This window comes from Ascaphus truei, unplaced genomic scaffold (genome assembly GCF_040206685.1).
Source record: "Ascaphus truei isolate aAscTru1 unplaced genomic scaffold, aAscTru1.hap1 HAP1_SCAFFOLD_3543, whole genome shotgun sequence".
NCBI classification, from domain to species: Eukaryota; Metazoa; Chordata; class Amphibia; order Anura; family Ascaphidae; genus Ascaphus; species Ascaphus truei.
In genome coordinates, this window is record NW_027456556.1 from 329 (window position 1) to 16,800 (window position 16,472).

Genomic DNA, 16,472 nt, shown 5'->3' on the forward strand with positions numbered 1-16,472 from the left:
TTGCTACTTCCACTTCAGTTGGCAGTATTGTGTGTGCCAGTTTATCTTGTTTATATAGTTTTAATTTGCCAAAATATATTCCTTTTCGTGCTGGAGGTAGCATATTACAGTGCAGTATTAAACGCCTCATGGTGAAGTCATTAACATTCGAAGGACCATTATGGGATAGCATAGGATCCTTTAAGGGCCAATCCCTCCTTGGGCCAAATAATTCATTCCAGTGACATGATTAAGGGGTCTCATATAAATAATTGATACCTTCTTTAAATTAAAAAAAAAATTAGACCCAAATCTTACACCTGTAAGTTTTCTTAATTAAAAATTTCGCGTTAGACTTGAGGGGTTTGATTTTCCCCTGGCAATTCCCTTCTGTGTGATGTCACGGTGTGTTCTGCTAATGCTCGTACAGTCAGCCCCCCCCCGACCCCCACCCTAATTTCCCCTTAACTTTATTGGTTCTCTAATAAAGACAGGGTGGATAGTATAAGGGTAAAGGAAACACTTGGCCGAATGTGGGATTGCACCTTAAAGCTGGAGTTCAAGCAAATATCCTACAAGTGTTTTTTAAATAAATTAGTTCTGTACTATGAGAAAATAGTTGTAGCATTTTTTTAAAATAATAACTTTTTAAAGACATTTTTAATGTATTATAACGTAACAAGCATTTTTTGTTCCTTTAGCAACCATTTACAAAGTCACACGCCCTTACTCTTCTGAAACGGGCTCTGGCACACCCCTTTTTGAGCCTGGCCCTCTCTCTAGCAGTGCATCAATTGTATCTAGTGACTGCCTGGTCACATGATCTTCCCCACATAACTTTGCATCTTTGGTCCTATTCTGCTGCACTGACAGCCATTTAGTGAACCCCCGAGCCAAATCTTCACTGTTCGATCACAGGAGAACGAATCAATCGGCAACTTAGCTAATTACTTATCATTGTGTGGATTGTATTAATGCACATATTGAATGGAAATTGTGTTTTTTTTATTTTTTTTGGAACTGCTGCTTTAGATCCCAACTGAATAATTATTTGACATATTGACCCAATGCAGTTTGCTATTGCTGTTTTAAACATCAAACAAAATACGGTCATTAAAAGATGTCAATTTATCGTGTACAGGTAGTAAATGGATTGTAAACTCCATTGTGCAGGGCCCTTTTTACTTATTGTACCAGCATTTTGTTTATCTCATTTAGCTATTGTCTTTATACCCCATTGTAATGCACAGTTTAATATGCTTGCCCTTTATAAATAAATTACATTGGTTATAATAACAAACAAACATACAGACCTTGCATATTTAAACATTTTCCAAATCTGTCTCATGAGTAGTATCTAAGAACTATGAAGTAGTTGAATGGCCTATGAACTGTATAGTATACAGTATGAACCTCCTTATTACCTGCTGCTTTTAACCATTATTGTGGTTACTTGTAGAACAAATAGTGCTCTGTTTTTTAACCATAATTTGGGGGATTTCCTACTAACAAAGACAAACATCACAAGGTGGCCCCAATAAATAAAGTTTTATTAGCGTCTCATAGACTCAAGGACAAACAAAAATGCACCACCTACGCGCTTCGTGCTATAGGAGCGCTTTATCAAGGTATAGGGTTTAAAAGAGGATCATAATACTTTTTAAATAGCCTTGCCGGTGTGGTGGGACTATCAAACAAGCTCATAACCCAGCAGTAGGGTGGATTCTCGTATTCTATTGGTTCCTCAGCAAGCCACACCCACTGAGATAATAGTAGATAATAATAGATAAGAAATAGTATGTTGTGTATTTAATTGTTTCTAGGTTTACAAGTACATACACCTATGCTTAGTGTGTACAGTGTCTTTTCTTTGAGACCAGTTTCTCTCATTTGTATCACCTATGTTATTTTGCAGACACTCTTTGAGTACAAATTTGAGTTTCTGCGAGTGGTCTGCAATCATGAACACTACATTCCTCCATATTTTGCAAAATATGCCCAAATATGAGTAAATCAACACACTTTTCCAACCGTGATGAAACACGCAGATTCCAGATCAAATCATTTATGTCATGCCCGACAAACTTTGTGGTGTATTTATTAAAATGCGGATGTAATAAGCAATATGTGGGGTTAACTAGTAGAGCCCTTAAGATTCGCATTTTAGAACACTTGAGACTTATTAAAAATCATGACATGATGCATCCGGTATCATTACATTTTAACACATGTCCATTGGGTTCTGTAGAGACTTTACAATGTTGTGCTATTGAGCATATTGCATTACCTCCTCGTGGAGGGGATCGCATTAAGATCTTGCATCAGCGAGAAGCACATTGGATTTTTGTATTAAATACCCTACAGCCCAATGGACTAAATGTGGAATGGGATCTGCGTTGATTCTTGTAAATATTTGACATTCTTTTCTTGAGATGTGACTGTGCCTTTAAAAAATTCTTAAGTGAGTACTATTCAGTTTATTTCTTTATTTATTATGTACAAATTGCTAGGTATCTTCCGCTTATGTTTTCTTAATTCTTGTACCTCACCCCTTTCCCCCCCTTCCCCCCCACCCTTCCGCCCCCCCCCCCCTTTCCCTACCCCCTTTTCCCTCTCCCCCCCTCCTCCTTCCCCCCCCCCCCCCTCCCCTCTTCTTTCCTCCCTTACTGGTTCCCAGGTTGATTTACCATTCAATGTTAATCAGCATCATTCAGCCTTTTTATGTGATGTGTTAAACTGTGCTTTTGTAATATAGCAAATGCCTTTGCACATAATAATAGATTTGAAGCTGTATTTTAGAGTGTAACATTGACTCAGGGACCTAGTAAGACTTTGTAGTGTTGTCAGCAGTTTTTAATATACCTTTAGGACATTGCCTGAGTTTAATATGAGCCTAATATAGAAACGTTTATTTCAATAGAGATTCTATTAAAGGGCTTGTATCCTGTAGGATTGATGTATCCTAGTAACATTAAATAAGCATTTTATGGCAATGTAAACGAAAGGGTTGACACATTTGCCCGTTTTCGCGGGCTTTTTAAAGTTCAAATGTCAGGCAGTCACCGCATCTCCCCACTCCAAGACGAAGCCCTATCTTAGAGGGTGAAACGCGTAAAACAAAGCTCCATTGACTTTGACACTAAGGTGCAATTGCTGATACACGGAAGCGCAGGACAGGCTTCTGGTAATTACAAGTACATACACCTATGCTTAGTGTGTACAGTGTCTTTTCTTTGAGACCAGTTTCTCTAATTTGTATCACCTATGTTATTTTGCAGACACTCTTTGAGTACAAATTTGAGTTTCTGCGAGTGGTCTGCAATCATGAACACTACATTCCTTTGAACTTGCCAATGCCCTTTGGAAAGGGCAGGATTCAGAGATATCAAGGTAAAGCCTTTTGTGACAATGAGATGTCAGTGATTCATTTTCTTCCCAAGCTGCCAGACTGTGTGTATGTTTTATTTGTATAGGATATGACTTCATGATGGTATGCTTGGCTAGCAAGGCCAGGTTCTTGGAGAAACCTCACAATTGGAAATCACTCATGCAGTAAATGCATTGCGTTTACATATGAATGACATATAGACAAGCTGCCTTTCGCTAAAGATATAATTGCGAAACGCTGGCATAATTAATAGGTATGGGTTTATCGGTGTGGTAAATAGTGTCTCTATCTAACTAAACCCCCTACAGTGCTAGGGTTGTTCTGCAATCATTGCAGTGTAGAACAGAAATGGCTTCACAGATGAGATGAAAAATGTTTCAACTCCTTGTTAGGCTGTGTCTCTGGTGGCCACGGCTACGCACGCGACGGTGTGCACACAGCACAACATGTACAGGCCTCTATGAGGCAGGCCCCAGTAGGCGTGTGCGATCGCTGGAAAAGAAGACAAGAATTTTGTCTTGCCGTGCGGTGACGCGGTCACATGTTGACTGGCAACCAATGATATTGCAGATAGTGTTGACCAATGGAAGTGAAGTATTGTCCGTCATGGCCGTGTGTCCCATTGCTACCGCTAGACCGCCGATCGTGGTTCTTACTGGTGCACGCACCGCCAGGCACACCGTTGCGCGCGCGCAGCCACCGGGCACTCTGCCTTAGTCCGCTGTTTTGTACAAATTGTTATCTAGAGAGATGCTCAACAAGCATACATCTTAAATGATCTGCCATTATTTGTTATTTTAAAGCCTTAAAACAGTGATTTTAAACTGCTGTTCCTCTCCCCTCCCTCCTCCTGTTGGCGCCGGAAGTCACGTCTAACTTCCAGCCAGCAGGAGACGGGAACGGCGGACCGGCGCAGCACCACAGGCCTCCTCGCCATGGGTGTGTGTTTATGTATGGGGGAGAAGGAGGTGGTTATTGTGTGTCTGGTACATGGGAGGATTATTGTATGGAGGGAGAGTGTAAAGGGGGGAGAGCATGGGAGGTGGAATGGGGGGGGGGGGGTAAGGGAGTGGGTTGGGGTAAGGGAGTGGGTTGGGGTTCCCTAGAATTGCACAATTTAATTATAGGGTTCTTTAACCCCAAAAAGAGTTGAAAACCACTGTATTAGAATATCTTAAATGTGCAAATCCTTTCAAAAAGGTTTTGCGAAAGGCACCAGGTAAAATTATTCAGCACCCTGTTTTCATTTTTGAAATGTCTTCCTAGAGCGCACTATTAAGCTCTGGTGACCCCTGCCCCTAATTGCCAAGTTATTAGATATTTTTTTCACTTTTGCCAATACTTTTGCCAAAGGAAAATCCAGATGGCTGTGGGGTCATTCAATCAAAAGCTGTAATGTCATCCTACAATGTTATTGCTGTCTGTTGGTCGCCAGAGTGAGACTGACCCCAGTGGCCATACTGTTTCATCCGGATAATCATTCTTGGAAGGCAATTTTAAAATGATATATCTCGGGAATAGGCCCCTGTAGCTTGGATTGCAGCGATTCAGCTCTGGGGGACCCCTTCTTTCAAATAAGGTTTAATAAATATATATATATATATATATATATATATATATATATATATATATATATATATATATATATAAAAATATATATATATATATCTCACGGCAGCATGGATTGCTGCTTTACATAATTAAAGAGCAAAAAGAAAAAGATAGGTAATCATATTAGTTCTTTCTTGCGTGTACAGTAAGTAAAGTAACAAAAGAGGAAAGCGGAGAATAATACTTTTTTTTATTGGACCAACAGATAGCTGATAAATTACAAGCTTTCAAACTTCCCAGGGTTCTTCATCAGGTGTAGAGATGTCTTTGTGGTTCTAAAGCTTGTCTCTGCTGAAGAACTCTGTAACTTACCAACTATCTGCTGGTCCAATAAAAGGTATCGCATTACCCACTTCTCGTCACTCCTTTGTTACTTTACTGCACGGAGGAAAGGACCAATACCCTTCTTTTTCTTTTCTTGTCATACCCCAATGAAACCTATCATACTACCTATTGCTTCTCCTCCTTTGTCAATATAAAGTCACTATACAGTTCATAAAAGGGTTTATTGAAAGGTGACATTAACCAGAAATGTATATTTAAAATACAAAATATCAGGAATTTTATCATTAAACAACTCTATTGTTTCTTGTTCACTTTTGTTTTTCCATGAATTAGCCTTTCTTTCCCCAACATTGGAGCCATTAGACAGTCCTGTAGGTAGGTGCAGGGTGTGATGTTTCATAACATGTTTCTCAAAGCACATCTCCTCCTTAAATCGATGGTACTGTTGTTGGTTATGGCCTATTTAGGGTTGAGCTTTGAAGTCCTACAAATTATATTAATAAAGCCACTTAACTCCTATATGGTGTTATGCATAGTAAGAGTGTTACACCCCCCTCCACCGCCCCACTCCAGGTACTTATGGGATTAAGAAAGTTGACAGTTTATTTCTGTCATGGCACTATATTGGATTCATTCAATTAATGGTAACAAGTATTTTAGTTAATTCAAAATACGTTCGCAAGTTTCCTAACTAAAACAAATGTGTTTTCAGTACTTGTCTGTGCTTAACTGGGAACAGTCCGCTTCTGTGGTTTTTATTACTTGTGTGACGTGGTTTTGATTTTGTTCCCAGTTATCAACAAAATGTGTGTGCCAGTGTCTTGCCTTTCTCATATGCCCAATCTGCTGACTTTGGTTTTTGGTTTTACACGAGGAGTTTTACGTATTGCAGTGTTTTTAAAGCTACAGTTCAAGCAATATACTTCATGTTATATATATGTTCTGTACTATGAGAAAATACTTGTATCATTAAAAAAGAAAAAAAAACTATTTTAAAGACATTTTAATGTATTCAAATGCAACAGGCATCTTTATACCTATAGCAACCTTCTACAAAGTCATATCCCCTTCCCCTTCTGAAATAGCATCACCTTTTTTTTAGCCCTGCCCTCCCTCTAGCAGTGAACCAATTGAATCTAGTGCCTGCCTGGTCACATAATCTTCCTCACAGAACTTGGACTGTCAGTGCAGTAGAAGATTACCCAAGATGCATTTAGTGAACACCAAGCTAAATTTTCACCAATCGATCTGCAGCTTAGCTAATCACTTGTCAATGTGGAGATTGGATTGATGCACACATTGAATGGTGAAAAAAAATAAAATTAAAAAACGACTACTTGAACTGCAGCTTTAGCTTAATGGCTTAATTATGCCTTTAATTAATCCCAGTTTACTCTCTTAGACCTGCAGCTTGACTACACACTGACAGATGAATTCTGCAAGAACCATTTCTTGGTGGGCCTCCTCCTGAGGGAGGTGGGAAATGCATTACAGGAGTTCAGAGACATCCGGCAGATAGCAATCAGCGTGCTGAAAAGTTTGATGATCAAGCATTCCTTTGATGATCGTTATTCATCAAGAGTAAGTTTACTGTGTGCAGAGTAACACATTCTAACTAGTGTTGTACTGGGTCCTACTTTAAAAAAAAATAACGGGTACCTGGGCAAAATCAATTGTTCTACCCGACCGGGTACCAAGTTACCCGGATGGCACTTACCTGCCGGGTGGAGGAAGACTGCAGCGACATCTAGGAACAGCAGCAGAGGTCCTGTGGCGGTGGCAGCATCAGAAGTCTGTATTCAGCCGGCTGTCCAATAGGAACGCTCCTGCTCCGGCCACATGGTTCCTCAGCTCACACTGGTATCTGCTGTGCAATGGATTCCTGCTGCTCCCGCCGGCTGAATACAGACTTCTGAAGCTGCCACAGCCACAGGACCTCTGCTGCTGTACCTAGATGTCACCGCGGTCTTCCTCACGGGTCTTCCTCACCTTCCCGACGCTGGCTGCAGGTAAGTGATGATGTATTTTCAGCTACTCTGATATTACTCCGCGCCGGGTATTACTCAGCGCCGGGCCCACTTCTCAGTTGCCGGGTCCGGGTAATGTCCATGTGGCTGAAAAAGCACAGGGTAATTTCCGGGTACTCAGTACATCACTAATTCTTACTCCTTTATACTCTAATTGTATTCTCATATAGAGCACACAATGTATTCAGTCCCTGCTTTAAAAGCTAAGCATCTCATTTTTTTGTGCCAGAACTTGCTCAATGCAGTTGATTTTAGAGTCCTCTGCCCGTATTGTCACTTTATCCTGTGCCGTGCGGTGGTGTGTATCTTTCTTGTCACTGGCAGCATATTAACTGGTTAAAGACCAATAACCTAGTAGTGTTTCAATTTGTTGTTGATCTTTAAAAAAATCCCTTTGTTAGGCCTGTCGGTGCATTACTTACGGGTCAATTAATTAGTATACATCACATTTAAGCTCCGGTTTACATTGTGCATACAGTACCAAAGCTGTTGATGAAATACGAACGGAGAATTAATATGAAATAGTTCAGGAATCTGAAGGTAACAATTATAACCCTTTGTTTTAGTGCTGAACTCAAAGCCTCAAATCCTGTATTTGGAAATTGACATTCATACGCTGCAAACCATTATACACTGGCGACACACTTTATTCGAGCTCGGCTAGTCCCACGAATTCGGGTATACCCGGGTGTATTGAGGTTTGTGACTGTTTTCTGCCCGAGTGCATTGAGGTATTTTCCAGGCAGGGATTGAAGCATTTTATTCCCGCTGGCTGCAATACTGCACAGTATATATATATATATACTGCATTACAATTCATGAATTTATGCCATCTGGTAGACACGCGAAGCATTGCAGCCTATTAAATCCTAATCATTATCATTTAACAGATCAGCCGCCCGTCAGCCAGGCATGAACCCAGGCTGGGAAGGCAAACGCAACGGGGCTTGTCAGAGGTGAGGAGCGGCGCATTCCAGGTATCTGCCAGGTACATACTGGGTATTTGCTCGAATAAAGTGTGTCGGTGCAGTACACACATTTGGGCTGTACGAAAGAAAACCTTCATCAAGTTGGTTGTCTTCCCGTTGCATGAAAAATGAATGACTTTTTTTCGTCTAGCCACATTAATTTCTGGCGCTATTTGTTTCAGTTGATAAAGCATCCGATCATATTTCCAGTGTACTGGCTTCATAGATCAATAAAGGAGAACTGACGAATGATACAATAGAGATATCACTGAGTAAATACACTTAGGGATAATGTTACAGAATGAATGTTGAGCCAGCATCTTAACATCTTGCCATACAAATAACAAAAACAAATATAACAAAGGTTCAGAATCAGTGGCCTGTGGAGAGGAGAAATAGGCAGTGAACATAGTAGTAACTCTTTCAATGCTGGGTAACAGCTGCAAAGTGAAGTGTTGGGTGCCCAACAGCAAGTAGTTGACAGATTTGGAAATATGAAAACCTTATATTATCTGACCATGTCTGTTTGGGTAAGTAGCCAGGCTTTAGCTATCGGCAGATGCCCAAGCTTGGGGTTTATTTAAACCTTGGCGTGCCGGAGGAGCCGCAGCCCCAGCCCCAGCGGTCAATGCCTCTTGGGATTTTGGGATCTTCCGTTCCTCTTCCTGACAGATCGCGTTGGGGAACACAATCTCGCTTACAAAACCGAGCTTTACTACATTGGGCCCCTGGAGCGTCAGGCACCATGGTGTAGTACAGTAGCTACGTCAAACGGCACCCAAAGGGTTAAGGTAAATGTTTAGGTAGCCACTGCTACAAATATATGCGTACTGTGTACAATACCACGAAAGGAAAAGGTTCCCTCTTAATTGTATTCCACTGATAAATGAAAATATAACCTTTTATTATTTTTCAGAAGAAGCGCATATAGTTTAAAACCTATTGAGCACCATCTGTAACTGATAAGAAGAAAACCAGATAAAATGTTTAAACCAGTGTCAGTTTGAGAGACCAAGCGAGTCCAACTGCCATCTTGAGACACACACAGCTAGGGAGTGGCAGTCTGTGAGGCACATAGAGAGATTGCCAGCACTCCCATGCAGTGCTGGCAATAATATTGGCCTAAGTGGCTTCTACATCGGACACTGGGACTAATAAAATGGACAGGTGTGCATGTGTGTAATATATGTGTATGTGTTATGGGATATTGTTTTCATTAGGAGTGAGTGCCGCCGGGTTTAGGTTGCCGAGGGGGTTTGACGCACCAGTAAATATATACACAAGTCTTTTTACTTTATTCAAGGCGTACTGTATCTCGCCAAGTTAGATTTTTTTTTTTAAACTCGACTACAATGTTACAATTCGTAGTTGTTTGGGGGGAAATCCACAAAGGAAATGCGAGTCTGACAGACTGATTAAAAACAGTCAATATACTACCAGGCCAAACATTTTTTTACATTAAGGCTGAAGGAATATGCGTAACTAAATGTCAGTTACGTAATGAACTCCAAATACATGCAGATACAGATGTAGCCCAATAGCCACAATGATAGTACAACATGTTACATAATATAACAGACTCTCATTGGTATTGTTGGATCAGTATGTGGCATACTATGGCAGAAAGGTCCACCGCACAGGTTACTTCAGTATTGTCCTCGTATTTGTTGCTGAATCTATTACAAATGTTTCAACTTCTGCATAATAAATGCTAGTTTTAAATCGGCCAGCATGAATCAAATACATGTCAAAACATCACCTACAGACACAACCATGCATATCCCATCTCTTGTTGGCCTGATATGTGGGAAATACTGTAGGACTTCTGAGTAGCTGTTTGTTGTTCTAAACGAAATTTAATTGGCTAATTTAATGTCTTGTAAACTGGTATCATTTTGGTATAACCTGGTGAACTCAGTAATACCTGCTATATTTTCAGTTTTACAAGTATAGCCATCTAATTTTAACCTGAATCTATATGCTTCATAATCTTACATGCTTTACAATGCTTTGACTGAAGTAAAATTACTTAATCCATTAAGACTGATCACTCCAATGGTAAGCATGCTACTCTTACAGGTAGTGAAAAAGACAGGAGAGCTATGGTGACATCTTTTCACTTTTAGGGATGAACGAGAAAAACTTATGTCCAGTAGAGCTCATTGTCTCTTTGTTTTAGAGTCAGCAGGCGCGAATAGCCACTCTCTACCTTCCATTGTTCGGGCTTCTGATAGAGAATGTGCAGAGAATTAATGTGAAGGAGACGTCGCCATTTCCTGTGACTCATAATGTAAGTAGGGGAATGGTGTGCATAAAAACCATTATATTAATGGTGCTGAGCAGTCCGTTCACAATATTTTGAGCAGTTTCCTGTGGTCTTTTAATGACTAGGTTTATTTTATGTATCTATTTTTTAGAATGCAAAAGATGAAACTCCTATAAATGTACCAACTGGAAACACTCTGGTAACCCCTCAGAAACCAGGAAACACGTTGGATAACAGCCTCCATAAAGATCTTTTTGGTGTGATCTCTGGCACAGGTGAGTTAGCAATGCGGGCTAGAGCGTGTTGAAATTAAAATGCCACTGTACCGGAAGTGAGAGCTTTTAAATGCGAGAGAAGCTGAATAATACTATTTTTATTTTCTTCTCAAGCTTCCCCACATACCTCATCTACTCCCAACATAAACAGTGTAAGAAATGCAGACTCAAGAGGATCCCTCATTAGCACCGATTCCGGAAACAGTCTTCCAGAAAGAAACTGTGACAAAAGCAGTTCCCTTGATAAGGTACACCTTTAATTTGATGTATTCATCTTTACTTTACATAATTAGACATTTGCCTGTTTAATGCATCAGTGATGACCAGTGCCAGATTGACATCACCAGGCCCTAAGCTATGATAAGGATAAAGCGCCTATGTAAAAAAAAAAATATATAGATATCTATAAAATATATATCTATAAAATATATTTATTTTTAGCCACAGAACGGTATCATCTATTTATTTTTTGATTATTGAAGCTCGGCTAACACGGTACTGATACCTTTACATGTATATATATATATTGTAGAATGATAATTAAAGATCTTTTTATTTGAATAATTACATGGGCAGACTTTTTCATGACAGAAAATAATTTGATTATACATTTTCTATTAAAAAAAAAAAACCTGACTAAAATGTATCGATGATATCAGATAAGGTACGGAGCTTTTCATTTTCTGTGCAGAAAGCGTTTCTTGCCGCGTGGTTATTCGTAGCTCAATTTTTGTCCTGTTTAGCCTCGAAAAATACCTTTCTCCTGAGCAATTGGTTATCATCAAACTTAAGAATAGATGCAATATTGGTTCAGTGTTGGGGAAGGCCAGGTGAATCTCTTGTTCTGGTCGATGGCATTATACAGGTCTTGATGACAAAAATGTTAATTTTCTGGATAATTTTTCTTGATCTAAAGATGGAACTGATTTATTTCTCCCATAAGGTTGTCATCAGCATTTTGGGGATAGTCTTTTAACATACATTCAACTTTTGTTACTAAAGATTTAAACCACCATTAATTTTATTCTAATTTATTTTTAACGTGAATAGACATGGTGTGTGGGTCCCAGAAATATTGATAATGGGGCGGGGAGATTTAATTTTTTTGTTTGCTTACGCAAAAAAAAAAAGTTGTTAAATATTATAAAAACTTTTTTATGTATTGGACACAAAGCTGTTAGTTTATAAAAAATGTATATATGTCTTACTATTGCAATAATATTGTATATACATTGGATATGTTGCTTGGGGTTCTGCAAACACACGATACATTTGATTCTGTAGTTCTTAAAATTTTCAAAACTACTGATCTAGGCAGTTTCACAGATTAAATTGAAGAACATTTTAGATAAATATCTCAAGTAATAATACTCTTCATAGATTTTTTTAATAGCATGTGCATACCTAAATGGGGGAAATGCTCATTTATTTGTAGATTTGAAAAAACTCTCACTATAAATTAAGGGTGAATAACCCCATAGTCTCCACAAACAGCATAAAAAACCCTCACCAGCACACTAAGAACAAAATCACACAAGCATGTGAAAAAAAAAAAAAAAAATAAAGTTCAAAACAAATCCCCCCAAATAATCCTAATTATGTCGGAGCCTGACAAAAGCACGTCAAGGGACCTGACATTTCTGGCAACACGCCCCTTTATCAAGAGTCACAGGACGACTATATCCTGATCACACAATCTATTCTCATTTTCTCAGACCTAGGTTTGTAAGGAAGTGATTTACAATAATCTAGTACACAAAGTAGATTTGTGTTTAGCTATACAATGAGTCCACAGTTAGCTCTGAAGTTTAACATTTTACTACAGGTTTTTTTATGTTCTGTAAGTAATTAGTGTGAAATGTTGTCAAAAGTAACTTTTTCCCTAAAATTGAGATCTTTGTAAAAGCAGACAGGCAGGACGGCATATAAATGGGAAATCTCCACGTACAGGAAATGATTTGTTATATAGGATTAGCGCGTAAACGTACACAAGTCTGGTTTAATAAATAAAATAAAAAGTACTAATGTCAGCAATAGGTGAGCCTAAACAGCCATTCGTAGCTCAAGCAACTGCACAAAAATACTGGGACCGGCAAAGTCCTGTGGTATAGTGTATTGTGTTGTATGATGCGCTGGCCTTTCTGTTTTTGTTTGAGTGTATTGTTGTATATTCTGGGTATGATCAGCAGCAATAGAAATGCAGGTGTATAGTGTAATAGGGACATGTTAAACGGTTGATGTCTGGAGATAGAGACTACCAGAGTGTTTAAAAGGAATGGGCCTCGAAGCTTGTGTGGAACGACTAGTAGGGGTATGCACTTCAGAGGAGAAATGAATTACCTCTGAGTCCCCGTTCCATATACAAGTTCCTCCTCAATCTCTGAAGTCACGGTGAGGAGTACGGCGGCTCCGTGTGAAGCACCGTCTCCGTGCAGCCTGGCTATGTGAATCCGGTGTAGCGAAGCCTGCAGAGCTGCTGCGCGTCTCTCCAAATCGGAAACGGGATACAATGAAGCAGCGGAGGATCGGTCTGACAGCGGACCCAGGAGAAAAGCATCAACAACTCATCGGGTAAGTGAAAAAATACAGTTTATTAAACTACATTTTAAAAAACATAGAACATACTGGGGACAAAAACGGAAATCTCCCACGCGTTTCACGCTAAGAGCGCTTTCTCAAGGAGTATACTGGGGTCGGAATGCAAGTTAGTTATATAGCCCCTCCTTCTAAATCAGAAACGTGATTATAATTAGATAAATTAGATATAATTAGATATAATCAGTTGGTATAAACATTCATAGTAGGCATTAGTTGGTATGAAAGCACCTGATACAGTACTGAAATTATGTATAATGATCCTTGTAACAAGATGTAATATGACAAAAAAGATTTATATGGAACATCATTTGGTAAGAATTGTGTGTGTGTGTGTGTGTGTGTGTGTGTGTGTGTGTGTGTGTGTGTGTGTGTGTGTGTGTGTGTGTGTGTGTGTGTGTGTGTGTGTGTGTGTGTGTGTGTGTGTGTGTGTGTGTGTGTGTGTGTGTGTGTGTATATATATATATATATATATATATATATATATATATATATATATATATATGTGTGTGTGTGTATATATATATGTGTATATATATATATATGTATATATATATATACTGTATATAGTAACTTTTAGAGTTTAAGCCAGATCATTAAGGAATATAAGGGTATAGGTAACAGTAGTTGGTTTGAACACGACATAATCAGATATATGATGTATATATCTTAAATCAGAATCTGTCTCATACATATTTAATCAAAATCAATTCATAAGTCAATAGAAAAAAGCAGTTCTTGAGGGCATGATAAGTACTATTCAAGCTATAATCTTATAAAGATTTCTTAACATAAATTGGGTATAAGGACTGCAAAGAGATAAGGGATTCGAACAACAGGTTCATATCACAGTCAAGGGATAGATCAATATAATATTAGATGTTAGAATCTGATCAAAGAATATATTTGAGATCCCACTCGGAATTTAACCCCTATGGGAGCATAGTATCAAGAGAGAAGATCCAATAGGCTTCTCTTTTATAAAGAATATTGGTTCTATCACCTCCTCAGATTAATTATAATCAGATGTTTCTGATTTAGAAGGAGGGGCTATATAACCAACCTGTTCTGACCCCAGTATACTCCTTGAAAAAGCGCTCCCCAGTATGTTCTATGTTTTTTAATATGTAGTTTAATAAACTTTTTATTTTTTCACTTACCCAGTGAGTTGTTGATGCTTTTTTCCTGGGTCCGCTGTCCCACCAATCCTCCGCTGCTTCATTGTATAATGTCAGCAATAGTCCATTTCTTGGCATCTTTTTAGGACTAACATCCTTGTTCTGGTATGCAGTGGATGAAAGGCCCCCATGCATGTGTATGTTTCTAACATTTCCCCCCCTCGACTTTAACATGCCTTCATGGTGCAGAAGGAGAAACTTATCCGAAGGCATTCTGAATACGCTATACACACTAGTGGAGAGGAAGCAGAAAGTGCACATTCTACAAAGAGAAATCGGTTTACTGTGGATTTCTCTCTCCTGACAGTCACTGTACTACCAGAGAAAATGTTGCATGCTGCCGTTTCTTCTCAGATGCAAGAAGTATTTTGAGTTTTTATATTTCTTGAGTTTGCGGTAGTTCAGCCTTTTGCTTATGTTGCGTGTTAGAGTTTTGCCACAAGTCTGCATCCGTTTTTGGATAAAGTGGGAGGAAAAAGTTAACTTTTTAAAGGGAGAGAGAACTAAACTGGAAGAACTTCCAAGAACATGAAACTGATAGAGCGCAACCCATTACATTAACTGCTTTTTGATATGCCACTTGGTACTGTATCTGAAAAGAAATTACCTTGTGATCCAAATCTAATCAACAGATTTGCTACATTTGACTTGCAGTTTTACTTTTAAAATAAGTGTTTACAAATAGCTTCTTGCCCTATTGTCTTTTTATTATTTTTTTCTCGCTATGCATGTGACCTAGTGGTACTCTGATGCTCAGTGGCAAAACAGACTTCTATTTTTGTAGTTGGATTTTATTATGTTGTTGTGTTTGCAGTGCTTCTTTTAAGCTGCGTTATCCTGTTTGATAAATGTACTTTTCATCCCAGATATTCCTGTTTCTCCTATAGAAAAAAAAACACAAATCTAATCTATTCGCTTGGAGAAGTTTCCTCCAAATAGAATAGTAAAACGGCAGTATTCTAGTGCTTGCACTTTGTGTTTGTGTGCCCCAATTGACCTGATTAAATTACAGATTGTGTGTGTGTGTGTGTGTTTTGTTGCTGCATTTTAAGATCTTCTGGTTGGGTTACTCTGTGCACTTAAATAGTTCTGCTTTTCGCAACTGGATTGAAGTATCAAGATGTTTATTTTATTCCCCCCAGAATCAGCATGGTGGTTCTTTAGGTAACTCATTAGTACGCTGTGACAAATTGGATCAAGCAGAAATTAAAAGCCTACTTATGTGTTTCCTCCATATTTTGAAAAGCATGTCTGATGGTAAGTATCCTTTTATATTCTACAAACGACACAAACAGAGCCCAGTGCTACATCCACTGGCAAAAATACACAGTGAAATACCTATATAGCTCTTGAATAAAAGGGTCATTTAGTTTAACACTTTGGCCAAAGCATTGTAAGCCTGTGAGCCCCTCCAAAGCATGACCATAATTCACAGGGCCTAACACTGATTAAAATTCTTAATAACCTGTACAATACTTGGATGAATGATCATAATTGATCTGTCATAATCAGCTGCATGGTTCTAAATCTGATTGAAATTCTTATTTACCTGGACAATACCAGGAAGAATACTCTGTATTAGATCTGTTGCAATCAGCTGCATGCAAAGACCTGTGCATATGGAAAGTGGGATGGGACAAGCTTTAAACCTGGGAGGGGCCAACCTCCCAAACAGCTGAGACCAGCTGGACAAAGTTAGCAAACACACAGATACCCAGTAAGCTCATTTAAGCCCCTTTTTATATTGGAATCTTTTAGTTCTATTGCACAACAGACTGCGGGGCACAACGCATATTGTTACAATCTTAAAATACAATAAATAAAATATCAATATATTATATATATTAACTTTATTATATATTCTACTATTGTAATGCTCCTATTTGGAAATACTATTAAT

At 38.7% G+C, this 16,472-nt stretch overlaps 1 protein-coding gene across 1 annotated transcript; it reads left to right on the forward strand.

The window, feature by feature from the left end:
- Positions 1-3,257: 3,257 nt before the first annotated feature.
- On the forward strand, positions 3,258-16,007 carry LOC142483679 (dedicator of cytokinesis protein 9-like; the record flags this gene model as incomplete). The annotated part of the gene is made up of 6 exons (XM_075583695.1): positions 3,258-3,369; positions 6,666-6,844; positions 10,438-10,548; positions 10,676-10,799; positions 10,914-11,047; positions 15,715-16,007. Coding segments are annotated over 6 exons (864 nt in total), but the record flags the coding sequence as incomplete, so codon positions are not given.
- Positions 16,008-16,472: the final 465 nt, after the last annotated feature.